This window comes from Hippocampus comes, unplaced genomic scaffold (genome assembly GCF_001891065.2).
Source record: "Hippocampus comes isolate QL1 unplaced genomic scaffold, H_comes_QL1_v1.1 scaffold186, whole genome shotgun sequence".
Classification (NCBI taxonomy): Eukaryota; Metazoa; Chordata; class Actinopteri; order Syngnathiformes; family Syngnathidae; genus Hippocampus; species Hippocampus comes.
Window position 1 is genome coordinate 380,663 of NW_017806236.1, and position 19,777 is coordinate 400,439.

At 40.7% G+C, this 19,777-nt stretch overlaps 2 protein-coding genes across 4 annotated transcripts; both read left to right on the top strand.

Moving 5' to 3' along the window:
- The first annotated feature begins 1,567 nt into the window (after positions 1-1,567).
- Positions 1,568-8,675, top strand: saal1 (serum amyloid A-like 1). Of its 2 annotated transcripts, XM_019857009.1 has the most exons (14): positions 1,568-1,728; positions 2,111-2,310; positions 2,467-2,565; positions 2,887-2,970; positions 3,087-3,166; positions 3,245-3,304; positions 3,377-3,492; positions 4,110-4,272; positions 4,601-4,683; positions 4,802-4,848; positions 5,988-6,126; positions 7,471-7,625; positions 7,745-7,837; positions 8,313-8,675. In XM_019857009.1, exons 1-14 carry the CDS (start codon positions 1,725-1,727, stop codon positions 8,388-8,390), a joined length of 1,401 nt encoding a protein of 466 aa, XP_019712568.1. In that variant the 5' UTR covers positions 1,568-1,724; the 3' UTR covers positions 8,391-8,675. The 2 variants fall into 2 exon arrangements, with proteins under 2 accessions (XP_019712568.1, XP_019712566.1); XM_019857007.1 differs by lacking the exon at positions 5,988-6,126 and having other exon boundaries at positions 4,802-4,987.
- Positions 8,676-13,960: 5,285 nt separating this feature from the next.
- Positions 13,961-19,515, top strand: tph1a (tryptophan hydroxylase 1 (tryptophan 5-monooxygenase) a). 2 transcript variants are annotated; one of them, XM_019857006.1, is made up of 11 exons: positions 13,961-14,223; positions 15,805-15,936; positions 16,136-16,289; positions 16,374-16,474; positions 16,552-16,619; positions 16,706-16,902; positions 16,969-17,104; positions 17,174-17,300; positions 17,389-17,484; positions 18,479-18,612; positions 18,699-19,515. In XM_019857006.1, the coding sequence occupies exons 1-11, from the start codon at positions 14,134-14,136 to the stop codon at positions 18,871-18,873; spliced, it is 1,410 nt and encodes a 469-aa protein (XP_019712565.1). In that variant the 5' UTR covers positions 13,961-14,133; the 3' UTR covers positions 18,874-19,515. The 2 variants fall into 2 exon arrangements, with proteins under 2 accessions (XP_019712565.1, XP_019712564.1); XM_019857005.1 differs by having other exon boundaries at positions 13,965-14,223; positions 16,106-16,289.
- Positions 19,516-19,777: the final 262 nt, after the last annotated feature.

Sequence of the window (19,777 nt, forward strand, 5' to 3'; positions counted from 1 at the left end):
TCATACGGATTCTGAAAATTTCGGGGTTTTTTCCCCCTAACAGGTAGTTCCGTTTGCTTTTGTCCAGAATGGTGCTCGTCTACTCGAATGCTTTCATTTCCGGTAACGTTCCAGTAAATCACGTGGTTCCTAGTTGAAAACAGCAGAGTATTCATTCCATACTTCGGTAGTGTACAAGCAAGTTCTAATCTACAAGGAAACACATTTATCATTCATATTGCGCAATGGAACCAACAAGAAAGAGAAGTAAAACGAAGCACAGTGGAAGGTTTCTTCAAGAATGGATATCGGAGTTTAATGGCGCAACTAACGCAGGAATACAACTCTGAACACAGTAATGCCACTAAGTAGAATGATGATTAGACATTCACCTGCCATTGTATTATGGAGATCTACAATAAATATCATTAAAAATTTCGTGGGTTTTTTTCTGCCGTTATTTTGACATATAAAATGCTTTGGTATGTTATAAGGATTTTTTGCTCTTTATAAGGATTTATTTGGTAGTTTATATGGGTTAGCGCTCCGAAAGGTTGACAGGTATGCTGTATTCTTGAAAACACTTAGTACATGTCATACAGTGCTTCTACAGTGTGGTCAGAGCATCGTGTTCTATTTGCGTAGTACACAGTACAAAGAAAATGGCTAACCTGACTCATACGAATATGGTTCCTTTGACATGACAGGTAAATGATCGTTCTTGAGGAGTGATGACCCCATTTCCGAGAAATAAAACAAATAGATCCTATTCGGTTTGCTATGGCGATTAGTTCTGTGGCTTAGTAGGCATTCATATAACCCCATTTTTCATAACAAAGCAAACAAATCATGCATATTTTGTTTGGTATGGCAATTGGTTCTATGGCTCACTGTACAACATTAGTGTTCTGTGAGAGTTCACCAGGTGTGCCAGGGTATATTATTATGAATGTACTTGCACACAACAAAATATGAGAGCTTGCTGACTGGGTGGACAATGACAAGGTCGACATTTTTGGCAAATGTGAGCTTTTGATATGCACATGGTGGACCCTAATTTAGCAACAAGGTTCAGTTAGCAATCTGACTGTGGTGTTTTACAAGTATGTTTCGTTTCAAACTTCCGAAATGTTTTTATGTCAGTTATTTCGCTATAACAGATTGGACATGGTAAACTTTACAACACCCAACTACACAGATTATGACAATTGTAATACAGAGAAGTGCGTGGCACTGTCTATGTGGTGACCATCGGCACTGAATAGTACACATAGCTAATTTAAATATGGGCAATTTGATGAGATATGCACACAATCTTGGTTTCAATATGTGCAGAACCATCCATCCACCCATCCATTTTCTAATCTGCTTATCCTTTCAAGGGTCGCGGGCGTGTTGGAGCCTAACCTAGCTGTTTTAGGGCAGTACACCCTGAACTGGATGCCAGTCAATGTGCAGAAACAAAGAAATCCAAATGTAATGTTCGGTAAACCGTTGGCCAACGACTTTAGATTCTCACAGTTAAGTCCCATAAACATCCGATCCCTCAATTGTCCGTAGAGGGTGTGATTGAGTTCAACTGTGTTGTGGAAACTCAACGAAGAAGACAATGATGTTGTGACATTGCGCATGCGCTCGCAATTTAAATCGCTTTCTGGAAATATTTTGAAAAGCAATTCTCCAATGATTTCAATGCTGCACGTAATGGTTACCGATTAAATATGTCTAACAAGTAAACGGTAACAATGGGTGAGCCGATATTTTTACATTACATGCTTGCTACAAAACTCTGCCAATGGTTAGCCGCTAGCTAAAGTTGTATAGCACATTGCATTACACTAATTCATTCGCCGACATTGAGAGCCCTTCAATGTTTGTACTGTACATTGCCTCGTAATCGTCACTTATTAGCCCACACATTATCTTGGACTACTAAAGTTGTAACGTAAAATATGTTCCTTTTTCATCACTCAGAGAATGTACCTGCCAGATTATTGAGGCAGAGGAAAATTATTTTTGCGACGTTAATGTAGTCTATTTGTTATGTGCCGAAAAGCATCATAACGTTCCCTTGAAGAATCTTGCATGTTGTACACATATTATACGTGTACAACATTTTTTCTAATTTCAGATTACAGTTTTGATGCTGCTGAAGACGAAGCAGGGGGGACATGCTCACCACTGAGAGGCGCTCTCTCTCCAGAAACGGAACGTAACCCATCACCTCCTCCGGACACATCCGACGGAGATGAGGCTGAAGTTACTGATGCTATTGGCGACACAGTGTACAGCAAGCACTGGCTTTTCAGCACACTGTCCCGCCTCATCCAGGTTATGAGACAAAATTCATTCTTTGCAGTCTTGGGAATGAAAGTTTGGAAAAGCAACTAATCTTGAATGTGTATTGATGTACCGTTAATCTGAAAGTCTTGGCGCATTAGGCTGTTTTGTGTGTCACACATTGTAACCGGCACATGTGTCCCTCAGATGGTCACAAAATCTCCAGAGGAGTCAGATGGTCAGATCCATCTCACTGATGATGAGGAAGAAGATCTGTGTCGCGTTTGGGACATGGCGATGGATAAGGTGTTTTATTGTTCTCGTTTTCCGTTTGTCCATTACATAATAATTACTTTATGGTTGTGTGCACTGTATGCAAACTCAATTCCAATTTAGTGGGGACATTGTGTTAAACACAAACCACATGCATACCCAAATGCTTGTGGAGAGTAATCCATACAGATCATCGATAAAAGAATGTCTGTTGTACCCGCCAAAATGGCTAGTGCGAGTTGCGGCGTCAACCGCCACAGTGGAAATTCACCGACGTTTGGCAGTTGTGAATGTCATGCCCTGTATCCAGTTAATATTATATTTAATCCTTTTTAACTCGCTAACTGTGTGCAGGACGTGGCTGGCTTCCTGCAGGAGTTCAAAGCTCCAGAGATCCTTCTTGGAGTGATAGCCAAATCTCGTAATCCACGGTTGACAGTGAGTGCTCCTGTTATACCTGTTTGACTCTGCAACATTTTCATTTTTAACTCAAATCTACATCATCACCTATGAGCCTGCAGAATGTATTAAAGCTCTTTGTTGTGCCCCATTAGGAAATTTGCGTGGGAATACTTGGAAACATCGCTTGCTTTCCAGACACTTGTTTGACTCTTAGCCAAAATGAAGATTTGGGGTAAATGATTGCCTGCGTTCAAAGACATGCAAAGTTGCCATTCATCCTTTTTTGATGCAAATCCCCATTTGTCCGCAGGGCTGTGCTGTTGCTTCTGTTGGGGGATGCAGATCCGCCAACCCTTCTTGAGACTAGCAGGTGTCATGAGCATCTTCGGAGAAGGAGTCAGACCTTCAACAAATGCCTCATTTTCTCTTGTGATGTTTGCAGGTTGATTCTGACCTGCGTTTCCCAAAAAGATGTCAGTTCCCTTTGGCTTCAGCGAATACGACAGCAGACGTCTGTGCGCGGCAACCTCCTTTTCATCATGTCCAGTTCAACCAACAGTATTTACCTTTACTCACATATACATATGCTACAGTGCTATGTGCACTCACTGGCCACAGCGATAGCTTCAACTGCACAATGTTTTGAGATCCTTTACCAAAATCTGGCTTTACAAAGATTACTACAGTAGTAGTGTGCAGACCTTTTGCACAGCTGAACTACTAAAGTGTCTCAAAAATATGTACATCCAGACATCCATTGTCTGAACCGCTTAGTAGTGGGCGGGGTACCAGTGTAGTACATTATTAAGCAGTTTGTTATCAGAATGCCTTCTGGTTTGTGAAAGATGACATAACTTCCATTTCACTTGAGCCAAATAAAGTGGACCAGCAGCCATCGTGGTGGTACAATATAAGTACAAAGCATTTCATGAACGTCACAAACTTAAAAAAATAATAATAATAAAAAACACAAACCAAAACAATAATGACATGGATTATTTTATAGGTTTATGTAATATTTTGGGTGGTGTATGTGTACACTAATGCGTACATAAAGAGTAACACTGCATCTTCGATTAAAAAGCAATGCAATTACACAACGTTTTGCCCTTGTCAGCAACTCTTTGTCTGTTTTGTAACATTGATTGTTGACGTGAGTGGTGCTGTTATTGCAGCGGACCTGCTTGAAAAAGTCGGCGAGCTCGTTGACAAGCTGTTTGACCTTGATGAGGAGCTGATGAAAGGTTGGATCACAGCTCGGCCTAGTGAGGAGGGCGATGCTGGTGACAGCTGTCTGGATTTAGCCCCATGCCTTCTTGAGGCTGCCAAGCAGCTTAGGTATGAATCTTCAGCTTGAGGTGTAATAAATGTGGGTAGCACTTGGCATTATTGTCATTTAAATTCACTGGCCACAGCATCCGGAACACCCGCTCGATGAGATTTCACATAAGTAATAATACATAGTGACTGATACTCTCTTACATGTATAATTTTTGGTGTTGTAGGAGTGGGCAAAATATTAGAAATGCTGCTCTCTATGACATAGTTCAGTTTTAGCCCAGTGCAACCTATTGAGAAATTTGAATTTTGGATACAGGTTCACTGTTCAACTGTTTTGCACTTTGTTTTTCTTTATCCTTACAATTAAATGTTTTCATTTTCACAGAGCAGAGAGTCCAAATGGCCTGGAGGTTTACCTTCATGTCTTGCAGCTCTTAACTACTGTAAAGGAGGGCATTCAAATGTTTGGTAAGTATGAGAAACACAGCTGTGATGTATTTCAACTTCAGCTGTTCGTGTGTTGGTACCAGTTAATGTGCTCCTTTGAACAGTGAGCGAGAAACAATTGTCCCATTTGTTTCTTCAGCTTCCAGTGGAGGACCAGGAAAAGCTGTCTGGAATTTTGTGTGTGAGGTTGTCTGCGATGACCTCTGCCAGCCAAATGATCTTGCAGTTGTTCTGCAGGAACAGAAAGGTTCTTTGGTGCAGGCCTTTTCTGTTTTACAAGCGCTCTATGGATTCCATGAGGAGTGGGAAAGCAAGGATGACACAAGTAAGTGTAATTAGGCCATGCAACCATTGCTGGAAACCCCAAGCAGTATGTCACTTTCGTGGTATTTGTATTGAATAACACTTAATTCCAAGTGCATATTTCCGTATGCAGGACGTACGCGCATTGTCGAGCTCTATATTCTGGTGCTTCTTAGTTCTCTAAATCGTGGGGTCCCAAACCACCGACCGGTCTGCAGATTGAGGGACAGGGAATTTATTCTTTTTTTTTTCTTCTTCTTCTTAGTTTAACCCATCCCTCCACCCTCTCCCTCAGCGTTGACCTTCCACATTGTATATTTCCAGATACAGCTTTGAAACGTACATTTTAAATTAGCTTAATGATAATGAAAACGAGCATAGATCTGCATTGTTGTCACATGAAGCAACACTAATGGTGCAGCAACACGGACAGACAATATTAGAATTTTCACGTGCATAACTTATTATCTGATGTGAAAAAGCCTCTAATATTAGCGCAGGTTTCTGAGGAGTTGTCTCTTTTTCCTGACTACCCATGTCTTTATTATACTGCCCCAAGTTGGCCGAGACATGCACAGCAGAAGGAGTAGCACAATTGTAAAGAATCAATCATGATGCACCATGATTAATTCTTTTCATTCAATTTAATTACGTTATGACTTTGTTTTTATGAAGCACAGTATTATAAAGTGCTATCTTTTTTTTTCTTTTACTTAAAAACACATTACAAAAATATTTGGTGGGTTTTCTGGGAGACTAACAGATTAATGACATTTTCATTAATTTTATGGGGAAAGATGACATGTGATTCAAGTCTTTTGAATCATGATTATATTAAACTTGTGTTTTAAGACACTACTGTAAATAATTTTCAGCAAATATCAGGGCTGCGGACTAACTTTTTTATTGTATATAGTGCTTTCACAACTGCTGCAACTATAACAAAGCACTTTACAGAACATTTCACATAAAATAAAAATACAACGGAACACATAGCATAAAACATTGACAATAATATTGAGGTTGTCTGCGATGACCTCTGCCAGCCAAATGATCTTGCAGTTGTTCTGCAGGAACAGAAAGGTTCTTTGGTGCAGGCCTTTTCTGTTTTACAAGCGCTCTATGGATTCCATGAGGAGTGGGAAAGCAAGGATGACACAAGTAAGTGTAATTAGGCCATGCAACCATTGCTGGAAACCCCAAGCAGTATGTCACTTTCGTGGTATTTGTATTGAATAACACTTAATTCCAAGTGCATATTTCCGTATGCAGGACGTACGCGCATTGTCGAGCTCTATATTCTGGTGCTTCTTAGTTCTCTAAATCGTGGGGTCCCAAACCACCGACCGGTCTGCAGATTGAGGGACAGGGAATTTATTCTTTTTTTTTTCTTCTTCTTCTTAGTTTAACCCATCCCTCCACCCTCTCCCTCAGCGTTGACCTTCCACATTGTATATTTCCAGATACAGCTTTGAAACGTACATTTTAAATTAGCTTAATGATAATGAAAACGAGCATAGATCTGCATTGTTGTCACATGAAGCAACACTAATGGTGCAGCAACACGGACAGACAATATTAGAATTTTCACGTGCATAACTTATTATCTGATGTGAAAAAGCCTCTAATATTAGCGCAGGTTTCTGAGGAGTTGTCTCTTTTTCCTGACTACCCATGTCTTTATTATACTGCCCCAAGTTGGCCGAGACATGCACAGCAGAAGGAGTAGCACAATTGTAAAGAATCAATCATGATGCACCATGATTAATTCTTTTCATTCAATTTAATTACGTTATGACTTTGTTTTTATGAAGCACAGTATTATAAAGTGCTATCTTTTTTTTTCTTTTACTTAAAAACACATTACAAAAATATTTGGTGGGTTTTCTGGGAGACTAACAGATTAATGACATTTTCATTAATTTTATGGGGAAAGATGACATGTGATTCAAGTCTTTTGAATCATGATTATATTAAACTTGTGTTTTAAGACACTACTGTAAATAATTTTCAGCAAATATCAGGGCTGCGGACTAAGTTTTTTATTGTATATAGTGCTTTCACAACTGCTGCAACTATAACAAAGCACTTTACAGAACATTTCACATAAAATAAAAATACAACGGAACACATAGCATAAAACATTGACAATAATATAATGATGGCAACGATTCCAACATATGCCTTGTTTGAAGCGGTTGTAGATGAAAGAGGAGAGAATCAAAGTCTCCTTTCACCAGTGGATCGTAGACGTCATGATCACAGCGTGCATGGCGTCACGCACGTCAGCTGCAAGCCAAGCTTTAAAGTAAACAAGCAGCTGTCGTGTCCAGTGACAAATACAGAGAGATCGGTTTAATTCTCCCGTCTCATTTAGATCCGATTCAATTTCGAGCACCAACTCTATAAATAACCCAATACAATGGTTGCACATGCAGAGTAGATGAAATGCAACCATTTTCGGACAGTTTCTATCCCTGAATATGTTGTTGTTTTTTCTCTAAGGTCTGCCCCTTGTTGGAACCATTTTCCAGCTGATACAGTACCAGAGTGAGCACAAAGAGTCTACTAAGGAGGAAGATGCACAAGATGAGCAGCTCCTAGCTTTATCAGAAATCACAAGTGAATTTCTGTCCGACATGTGTTGTCGAATTTCCAAGGTAATGCTCACACGTTGACAGTAAGGCTAAGATTCTTTACATGTGCAGAGTATTGTGTAGCATACTGAAGCTGAGACTGACAATGAAACCCGAATGAAGACTTTTCTCTTTGTTTGCAGGACACAGTAGCAGCATTAGTAAAGAGAGGTTACCTGACAGAGAAAAACTGTCTAACAGCTTTTGGACGTCTCCTTCCCAACTATCAGACATCAGTAAGTGAACCTATCTTCCCGCACAAGTTGACAGAAATATATAAAAATGTTTGCTTGATAAGCTGTGAAATGCCACATTAAAAGTTGCTCTTTCACAGCAGACGCGTTGCACTGCCCCTGTTAACATGACTAACATGGCAGTGAACAGAGAGGAGCTTGGTTAATCAAGAGGCACCATTTTATAATTGGGTGTATTTTGACATCCGTTCACCCGCTCGTGTGATGGTACTGTCATCAAGCGGGGACCTCCCTCTAATGAAAAAAAAAAATCCTCAGCATAATTAATAAGGCTATCAAGTTTTGCTTCATCGAGGTGTAATACTTTGTAAATGTATGTTTGCACCAGGTAAACATCAAGTAGGCTTCCAAAGATTGAAACAAATAATTTTAGTCTTTGTGTCAGGTGAGGACGAGCGATGCCATGAGCAAGCGGCTCATGTGGAAAAATTTTTTTTTTGCTCCCCACGTCTCATAGTTTCATCACCTGCTACTCATGTTGTCCCAAACGGATCCTGAGTGGGCTGACAAAGTGAGGAAACAGTTTCCTGACTGATGGCCGCCGCAAGTCAGTGACCCCCCCCCCTCCCCTCCCCCGTGCTTGGACAGTTTCGTATGCTTTTTCGAGAAGCCTTTTTGCCTGCAGACCTGCCCCAGTCCCAATATTTGGCTTTCCACTGGAGACCCTCATTCATTCATTTCATTCATTCATCCAAGACAGTCCATCATTGTTGGCAAACAGACTATATTATTCCCTGTATTTCCCTCCAGTTTGCATTGTTCTGTGAAGGTTATTTTGATATCGATTATTTTTATCATTAAAGATGCTCTCTTTTCTGTAGTTGTGCCTCATGTATTAACAAGGTGTTTGTCAGAGTGATGAATGTTTGAATCAAATCAGATAAAAGGCTCACTTTAGCATAGCGGCAGTATGTTATTGTCAAAAGTTAATTAATAATTAATTAATTATAATTAATTAAAATCATAATTAAATGTCAAATTTGTTTTTAAAAAAACCTTCAGGAATATCTGCTCATAAAGAAATACAATAGAGCTCGATACCAAAGATTCTCCCTTCCAAAACGAATGCTCAGTTTTAACGGACACAGTAGGAGAACTACTAATGTATCAATGTTTCTTATTGTGGTTGTGGCTTGATTGTAATGTGGTTTTCTGATATTTTGATTATTATTTAGCTCCAGGACAAGCGAGGGGTAATTAATTCGACCCATCTTTCAGTGTGACGCAATGATATTTATGGAATGGATTAAATGAGTACCTCTGACAGTGTCACTCCAAATCGAGTATTGCTTTTTGTACCCGTGTATCAAATTAAGACATTGGTGAGTTTATTTGACACATGCAGACGAGTGTCAGTCCAACGTGTCTGGAAAACCTTGAAACAAAATATGAGGACGTATAATCGAAAAACGAAACACGACGGCCTTTTCGCTCCCATTCTTTCCTTTATTTCTTCACATGTGAGATGAACCTCCCTGAACTGGTACTGAGTCATCTCTCCAAGCGTATGAGTAATGGTGCTAATGCTGATGGCAACATCAAGTGTTTACCCGAGGGTGACAGTCACTCACTCACTAAGGACAATAACGGTAGATGAAAGGCTCCAGCCTGGCAACAATGAGCTCATTTGCTTTCCAAATGCACCATTCCGTCCACGCACGGCAAAGAACAGACCTGCCTACGTCTTACTGGCGTGCTTCCGAGGGGAACTGTGAATATAGCAGCTTTTTAATTAAAGGTTGGATTGATATGTAGAACACTCTTTTTCATGGAAATCTGGAGATGATGAGCATGTAAGCAGGGACACCGATCACCTCATTGGAACAAAACCCTGCCTTTTAAATCCAGTTCTCCCTTCATACGGGGCAGTACCTGAACGAGGCTTACGATGCGCATCGATGACCAGGGCCTCAAGCACGTTCTGTTTGTGTAGTGAACGCATAGAATGATTCAGACAGAAATGTGCGTGGCCTTTAAAGACGGCCTGCGGCCTGTGACTTGCATTCTAGCGGGCGCTCGGCCCTTCGGCGGCCCTCCCGGGCGAGTCACGTCAACCAGATGAGGGTGAAGCGTAGATGATTGCCGCTGCCCTGCCAAACTTGATCGTCGGCCTGCCAGTCTTGGGCGGCGTGTGATATGATCCGAGGCCGTGCTCACAACGTCAAGGTGGCGATCTGCGTGAGGCGGTCCATCTGACGCTGATGTCTGATGTCAGTTATTAACTTTTCGCTTTTCAACGCCGCCCACGCTGTTCTGTGCCATGGCCTGACATTTCGGTGAAATGTGTTCTATTTTGATATTTTCTTTGTGTGAATGTTTACGTTTCAATCTACGTACATGTCACAGTGACCAATAACAGGAAGGGTGGATTCGTGGCCTTTTGTCAACTATCACAATGAATCCCACAAAATCTCCTAGTTCTTCCTATAAATGAATGCATACACATAAAAAGTAAATTACCCTACGGTCTGCTTTGTTTGATTTTCTTGAAGTTGGCTATTAACACCATTAACGTCAGATAAATGGAAATGGATGTCTTTTTATAGATGCATTTTTTTTATTTAGAAATTTGAAGAGCTTTGTTTAGGTGGAAGTGCATAGTGGAAATGTTTGGATTGACTGCACTTTGTTGTTCAATGTATAATACCCACAATAAATTGGCAATATTTTATCTCTTGGGTGAGATTTCAGGATGAATCTTAAATGAACTTAAAATCAATCCTTGATGTATTTGTGACTTAACATAACCTGTATATTCTTTTTGAGTCTTGGGTTTCAAAAAATAAAACACAGGAAGAAAAAAAACTGGGATTAATCCAGAGGTCGCAACTGATCAGTTGCAGTTGCCTCATTTACAGTTCAAACACATTCAAAGAAAACTTTGCATTGAAGCTTTGATAACATGATGTTTTGTAGTTGCTGTCGGACTTGTGGGCGCGTGTGAATGTGGCAGGTGTTTTTGTTTTTAAGGGCAGCTCTGCCCGTCCTTGTGTATATGATGCTTGTCATCAGGTAGCACATGCCGCTGTTTGCTGTGCAGTGAAAGAATTGAAGCTGATTAAAGGGACAGCAGGACGTGCACATAAGCAGACCTTTCACTCTATCGTGAGTTTGTCGTTCAAACAAGAGCCAGGCTCTCGTGACGAAACGTCTCAATCGGAAAATATTGCCTCTTGTTACGAAAGAAATTTCAAGATACGAAAGGTAAAAATACAGTATGGCCTGTTAGTTGTTACGCAACAAACTTATAGCTGCTCTGCCATTGGCGATTATCAAGCATCATCATGGCATCCCATTGGCTAGGAGGGACCTCGACGGTATGTGTCTACGTGTGTAGATAGACGTGTGTCTATGCAGTGTCTTAGCCATTCGCGTTCCGATAGTTTTACGTAAAGGTGAAAAAGCGCGTCTCTACTTACAAAATTTTCTAGTTAAGAAATTTCTTCCAGAACCAAATAATTTCGTAAGTAGAGGTACCACTCTATAAGGTTAATATTAGACACCCACATTGATTTAAAACAAATTACAATACTGTAGTAACAAATCCATATCTTTCTGATAGTACCCTAGCCATCTCGATAGTTGTTTTAAGATTGTACAAAATATTGTGTAACTAAGATTGTGGTTGTTACTTTGAAATACTTAGTTTGGAATGCATAGGTTATTATTCTGTGTGATAGCACATGTTTAGCTTGTTAGCATTTAGCGCGCCGACCTCAACACCGGCAAATTGTCCAATGTAATATAAATACAAAATTAAACTAAACAGTTAAACCACAACAAATTTCGATTTCAATGTCAAGGAAAATAAACCACAAAGCCCTGCAATCGAGCCCACTGATAATTGGTATTTTTCCGATTCAATTTGTAATACAGTACATTCACATGTCACATGGTGGTTTCCGAAACATGAATTAAATTCAGACTAACATATTTGTTAGAGACTAGTGGCGCTGACAGGAATTTAAATCTCTGCTGGAATCATCTAACTGGTGAATGATAGAGCTTTCCAATGTCTAGTCACCTGTAGTGAGATTTCAATTTGTAATGCATGTGTTGGGCAGCGCCTTAAGTGTGATTAGCCATCCAAATCTCCTGTAGCTTGATGTTCAGACACAAGAGTAAATCCTCCCTGATTAAAGTGAACATAACTGGGACAGACTCCCTCTCAGACACGTCTGTGACACAACATCCCAGAGGAGAAAGTCATTCTAATCTGTCGTTTGTAATGATCCTAAAAACATCATCAAGTTTTGTCATATGCCGGGATAGCCTTGACGCTGGGGTTATGTGGTTCATGAGGCAGCTTTGTTACCGCAAGTCGCTTGCGTGTCATAAATGAGATGCGTGAATGTATGAAGTACTCTCTCATTATGTGACTGTGGAGAAGCACAAGAAGCTGATCAGGAAGTAAAGAATCAAGACCGGGGTCTTGTTTTTAAGCCGCCTCATAATTGGCTGCACATGTGTATTGAGCACAAATGTTTCGAGCATCCTAGTCCACAAAGACTAATTTATTCATACACCGCTGATTGAATTCTATTCTATCCTTGAAGTTCGCCACCTCATTCATTAGCTGCAGTCTGGGCCTTAAAGCAACTGTCAGTCGGTGTCAGGTTAACACAAACAAGAGCACATCATTAAAGGAACACACGGGATCACAAAGAAGCACAAATAAATGATGCCTGCTCCTTGTCAAAACGTGGGTGATCACAAGCTTGGCCACATGATGTCGGAAAGTGTGTTTATAAACAGATCCGGATCCCGCTTGATCCTGCCCAGACAACCGCACTTCAGTGTTTGTGCGTCATTTGGGAAGGCTTATTCTCGAAATAATCTTACTGTGGTTATTGTTTATATGTTCCGGTTGTCCTGAGAATTCAGGGAATTATCATAAAAATTATTATTATTAATTTTTTTTTTCCTAAAACCATTCGCAACTCAACCTATTATGTAATGAGTTTGCTTTCTTGTTGTTTAATATGATAAGAACTGCTTGGAGTCGTACAGAGTCAAAAATGTTCACATTGCTTTTTCTTTAAACTGTACATAATAATTCTACATTTGTTTACTGCTGTTTGTTTTGGGGTTTTTTTCAAAGCGCAGACAATGAATATCCTGTTTGTGTCCTTTATCTATGAGCAGAGACTCCCTGTTTATGTGGAATACTGATTTCCTATGTGTTCATGTTAAGTCAGGTTTGTTTTACATCCTCTCTCCTTAATAACCCCTGTGTTCCCTCAAGAGCATTTAAAACACACATCTGTACGTTCTCACGTTATTGTGGACCGCTGTCCCCCCCGTGCCACCCTTTTGCATTGAACAATTAAGCGTCATATCTCCAATAAGTGCTGATCTGGGTTCAGCTTCTGACGGGAGGAAGTTGGCCTCACCGCTTCCTCAATTGTGTAAACCACTTGCCCCTGTCACGGGTGTCACAGGCCAGGACCACCTGAGCCAGGCAGCATGTGCATCAGCCACATGTACCACCACACCACACATCACAGGAACGGCCCGCCACAGTCGTCATCTCCTCTTGCTCATCTACAGTCGGTGAGAGTGGCTGTGTTGTTTTAAGTATCTTGTAAGTCTTGCACTCATTTTAATTGCCCCTTTTCACTGATTGCCTTGATCTTATTAAGAGAAAGCAAAACACGTAGATTATAGATGTCATGTGCTCCCAAACATGGAGCTGCTTACAAGGCAGAGCTGTGGATTTTAAAGGGGGTGGGGTGGGGGGTTGTTGGGGGTAAAAAAAAAGGGTTAATATTGGGCACAATGAAGGCAGGTGGCCCGCACTCCTAAATCCTCTTAAACCTTGACCTCCTCTCAGACTAAACTACAGGAATGAACTACAACACGAAGGTTTTCGAGCATCAATGTCTTCGCGTGTTTGATCGCAACATGATTTTTTTTTCATGTGCATAGTGAATGACTTCTCAACCATAAAAAAATAAAAATAAAAATCTGTTTGCCAAAACTAGGCATTGTGATTGTTCTCAAACCTTTCTTTAAAAAAAAAAAATCAAAGAGGGCACTTTTTTCCCACCCAAATTACGTAAGTGATGCTGCTCTTTTTTTATTTGCTGCTGTCCCTGAGATTATTGCCCTCCTAAGCCCCCTCCTCATTCTCTCTGTGGTTAAATAGCAAAGCGTGCTTGCTTTCTCAGGGTTACACATCCACATCCTACTTTACATAGAGGGGGTTACGCAGATAATCCACCTGCAACGACTGAATAAATAAAGTAGAGGTGGATAAAACCGAGCTGCACTTTGAAATGTACTCCAACAGGATCGAGGGACCTCGAAGGGGGAGATCGTTTGACTCCATGAATAATGCCTATGAAGAGAAACTACTCAACAATGAGGTAAGATGAGAATTTTCATTTTTGTTGACCAGAAGAGCAATGGTACTTTGTGATGTGGAGACAGGGCATGGTCATGAGCAAGCATTTTAGAGATTTTAGTTTAGTTTTTTTTTTTCTCTTTCAGTCTCTTATTTGAATGGACAACACACAAAAGGAGGGCGACTCCGAGTGGAGGCAAAACACTTGCAATTGATGACAATAACAGCAACATCCATTCAAATTGCACATCAAAATTTTGAATGTTGCTTCGACATATTTTTATCGCCTATATAAATACCTTTAATCGGAAATACGTGTTTTTCATTCAACTTGCAAAATCAATAGTGACATACTATGCCAATAAATATTGTATGCATTTCAGAAAAGTTAGTTAGATACAATGACACACTGGGTGGGAAAATGCATGCTGTCCGTTCAGAATTGAGCCCACGAGGGGTTAACAATAGGCTTTCCCTCCGTCTAAAAGCGATTGCTGCAAGGCGATTTGAGGAAACAGAGACAAGTTCATCTTGGTTAAACTGAGACGCAAAGAGGTGACCCGAGGCAACCTCATCCAGTCATGTTTTCAGGGGCTCTACAGACATGGATCCACCGAAACATACTCACCCGGGTGGTCTGTGCTACGCTTGAAAGGCAAAATGTGGTAGGCAGCAACTCAATTTTGTGGGAAAATGTGTACATAAATGGAGAAAAAATATTTCAACAGCACACTTTTTTTTTAATTTTAGTGTACCGGTACTCCAAAAACTGCGTTTGAAGATTTTTTTTTTTTTTAATCATTATTTTATTTTGTATGCCAGTATGTTAGAGGTTACCTGAGCAGGATTATAATGAATTTTCCCATGGCGTTAGCATAAGTGAGTCAACGTGAGGTTACTGTCCCTGGTTCTGAAATGGGAGTCTCGTGACGTTAATCTCTGCGTGCGTGCTCACTGCACACCTTCTCTGTGTCTGTCTGAGGCGTTGACATACTTACCGCGTTCTTATCTGCCTGCATGTGAACATGTGCACGTGGGTTTTCTCCACCGATGGAAACAAATAACTGGGGTCAGCGCACGTGGTAGCGCACGGTCCCAAGATATTCCTGATTTTGGGATGGATGAATGCTTTTAAAGTGATGGTGTGCTGAACATCGGCTACGTGACTCATCCTTGAGTTATGGTTCTTCGGCACTTGAAGAGGCATATTTGACTCGAGCGATTGCCTATTTGATTCGAGCGATCGAAGAACACGTTTTTATTTCACAAGCACAATTATAAGGATAATACAGATATTTTCAACCAAAGAGGTGATGGCAGTTCCCATTTGCAATGAGTTGAAGAACTGATTCATCAGATTTGCTTTTATATGCAAATTATGCAAGTAACTTTCACTTGTGCTAAAAATAGACTTTACACCCATGGCAAATATATCATGCCTTTTTTTTTTTTTTTGACTCACTGGTCAGCTCCAAAATCCTGATCATGAGGCTTGACGCGGTCGGGTGAAGTTATAGCAAGGAAAGTTACTAATTCCTTTGTGCCTCAATTTGGATATATTTCATGATCTTTCAGTGTAACAATCAATAATGACTGTTTCCAGATAAACAAATCAACCTTCACAAAAATCGAAGAAAGCACAGAGAAGAATACACCAGAGAAAGGCAGAGCAACAATTATCTTTTCCCTCAAGAATGAAGTGGGAGGACTTGTGAAGGCACTCAAACTCTTCCAAGTATGGACACGTTTTCATATTCATACATCCTATTCAAAATCCGCACCATATAGTACCTCGGTACAGTAGTTTGTATGTAGTGGAATCATATTTGCATTTAGTTGATAGCCACATTTCCGCAGTTTAACTGTAAGGCAAATTTCACCGTGGTTCTTATAATGGGTTGCAGGAAAATCACGTCAACCTTGTGCACATTGAGTCCAGGAAATCGAAACGGCGCAACTCAGAGTTTGAAATCTTTGTGGACTGCGACAGCAACCACGAACAACTCAATGAAATCATCCAGCTGCTGCGGAAGCACGTGAGCCTGGTGGACATGGAACCTCCAGATAATTCCTGTTTACAGGACGAAGGTATGTAGAGTTACGTACAGATTTTAGGACTCCACATATGGCAGGTTGCCAATCACTCTCTAATCAACACAAATACCTCCCCAGATATGCATAAGGTACCATGGTTCCCGAAGAAAATATCTGACTTGGACAAATGTGCTAATCGTGTCCTGATGTATGGTTCTGATTTGGATGCTGACCATCCGGTACGTTGGACCAAATTCCTCTGGTTACACTCTTTCACTTTTCACCACATGTCATTTGTTTTATTCGACTCCTTCAGGGTTTCAAGGACAATGTCTACCGCAGAAGAAGAAAGTATTTTGCAGATCTTGCGATGGCCTACAAACAGTAAGCTTTTGTTAAGGCTCATTTTGGAATTAGGTGAATGTTTTTCTCGTAATTGACGGGAGGTGGGGGGGATTTGTTTTCCGCAGCGGTGAGCTGATTCCCCGCATCGAGTTCACAGAGGAGGAAGTGAAGACCTGGGGTCTTGTGTACAGAGAGCTCAACAAGTTGTACCCCAGCCACGCTTGTAGGGAATACTTAAAAAATTTGCCACTGCTGTCCAAATACTGTGAATGTCGAGAAGACAACATTCCCCAACTGGAGGATGTCTCTCGCTTCCTCAGGGGTGAGTTTCATTTCAAGTATGCCGTCGTGTTGGTTTCAAAACCATAAAAATATTTGCCTTCTCCAGAACGTACTGGGTTTACCATCAGGCCCGTGGCTGGCTACTTGTCCCCTCGTGACTTCCTGGCCGGCTTGGCCTTCCGTGTTTTCCACTGCACCCAGTACGTGCGACACAGCTCTGACCCCTTATACACCCCTGAGCCGTGAGTATTACACAGCACGCAAATGTGATGAAGAAAGCAGGCATTCATGAAAAACTGGTCATTATCCAGGGACACGTGTCACGAGCTGCTGGGTCATGTCCCCCTACTGGCTGAACCCAGTTTTGCACAATTTTCCCAGGAGATCGGCCTGGCCTCATTGGGAGCCTCGGACGATTCTATTCAGAAACTGGCCACAGTGAGTGCCATTGCTAAAGCCTGCAATTCAATCAATGCTTCCATGTTGTATTTTTATGGAAATTTTTTTTTTGTCTTTTTTGTTTCAGTGTTATTTTTTCACAGTGGAATTTGGCCTATGCAAACAGGAAGGACAGCTGAGAGCGTATGGGGCTGGCCTGCTATCTTCCATCAGTGAGCTGAAGGTAAAAATTAAATGTTTAACGGGAACCCCCAATAAGACCAAACTATTTGATTTTTTTTTTTTTTTTTTTTTGCTGTAACTTGAATTCAAATTGTTTTGAAGTTAAAAGTTGCTTGATTATCTAAAGCATTTTAACTACAAAAATGATGAACCTGCATTTTTACTGAAAAAATGGTGTATAGTGCCCAAAGATATATTCCAAATTCCAACCATAGGTTTTCCTTTCCTTCCAAATTCACATGGCCTTCAAATTAACCTTTGTTTTCATGGCAACTGACACGGAGCAACGGCTGCTTTGGAGCACGCTTTCGTAACCTGCATTGCTCTGCTGTTCTTCAACGCTGCCCTTTTTCGACACAAACTGATTCGTGAACGCCAATAGCATGGCAGTATGTTCAGTAAAGTCCCTCTCCCGCCTGACGCTGGCTGCTAATTGGTTGTTTACGAAGATTCACAGGTGAATGACAGACTCTGCATTTTCGTTTCCGCTCCCAACAGACAAACGCGTGGATGATTTCAAATTAACTGCAGGCCTGTCCAAATTCGCCACAGTTTAGCGGTCCACAGAGGCTAGATGAGGAGGAGCCTTTGAAGGACCCAGCTAAAGTAACTCCCATGGAGTCTAATTGGCAGCCTTCTCTGCAATACCTTCATACACTCCTAGTAGGATTCTTCTAAGATCCTCCGCAGCCCCATCATCATTGCCATCTTGATGTCGTTGACGTCTTTTAATCGGTCTCCTTGATAACCTTGTGCTCGGGCAAGAGGAAATAAATTACATGCAGCCAGGTTGGTTGAGTCGGTAAAGTGCTCAGGCTCTGCAATGTTCCTCTCAACCAGCGTATCTTTGGTTCGCTATGATATCACTTTACTTTAAATAAGACAGTCTTAATACGATTTTACAAAGTAGATTAAAAAGTTTTTGCCTCTGAACCCCAGCGATCAGATATAATCAAATGTTTGCCATTGCAAAAGTGTCTATTTCTGTTTTGCAGCATGCACTTTCCGGAAAATCAAGGATCATGCCATTTGACCCCAAAGTTACATCCAAACAAGAATGCATCATTACAACCTTTCAAGATGTTTACTTTGTGTCAGACAGCTTTGAGGAGGCCAAAGTCAAGATGAGGTAAACATGATCTACCCGCGATTCTTCATCCAAATTTGAGATTATGACGACATATGCGGAAAATTACATTATCTTATTTCTTTCAGGGAGTTTGCGAAGACCATTAAGCGTCCCTTCACAGTACGGTACAACCCCTACACCCAGAGTGTGGATGTGCTTAAAGACACGCCCAGCATCAATAGCGTTGTGGAGGAACTCCGACACGAGCTCGACATCGTGGGCGATGCTCTGAACCGCCTCAATAAGCAGCTCGGAATCTGAAATTTCAAAACCCGCTTGCAGACCGTTTGTGTTGTACCCCCAAGCACTGCTCTAGACATGCTGCTTGCGTATCACTGTTTTCATTACAATGAATGTGCACTAATTTTGGCAAAAACACCCTGTTGTCCTTCTCGCGTACAAAGACATTCATGCTATGACACCAGTGCATTGCGCAAATCAAAAGAGCACTGTTTTCATCCATTTGGCTTCTACCTTGCAACCTGTCTGTTTGCACCTGTACCAGAAATTCCCCTGAATTCAAGTCAGCCATGTTGTCCAACCTGCTGTTGTACATGATCTTGTGATGTATTTTTTTTTTTGTTTGTTTCAGTATCCAATTAATCTCCATTGCACCAGTGATTAAATATAAACCGTACCTTTATATTATTATTGTGTATGTATTGTTTCTTTTTCTGTAAGGTTGAGGGAAATTATACAAGCAATGTAATGCAAATATGTTGGTGGTCTATGCTGACAGATTTAGCCCATGCACCCCTTCTAGTAATAGGGCTACCTTTTAAAAAGTAGATATAATTAGAACCCTCCTGAATTATATAAAAAAAAATATTTTTGTACAAACCAATTTCTATACATAATTAATGGTGTAGGTTATGTATGCAAATATATAAAAATTATATGTATTTATAGTGTCAAAAATGTGTTTGACTTCTTTGCCTCAACTGGGTAAAAATGGTTATAATTTGGATTGTAGTATGTATATGCATATTTGTAGTCATTTGTTGGATTAAATAAAAAAAAACTGAATCGCCTTTTGGAATTCTAGTTCAAGGACATAGGATTGGTCACAAAAAAAAATCATGTACAAACTGTATAAAGCGCTGCCTACCTTTGGACTGTGTTTCAATAAGGATCTTTGTCATTTTTCGTGGCAAGGCGGCAACTG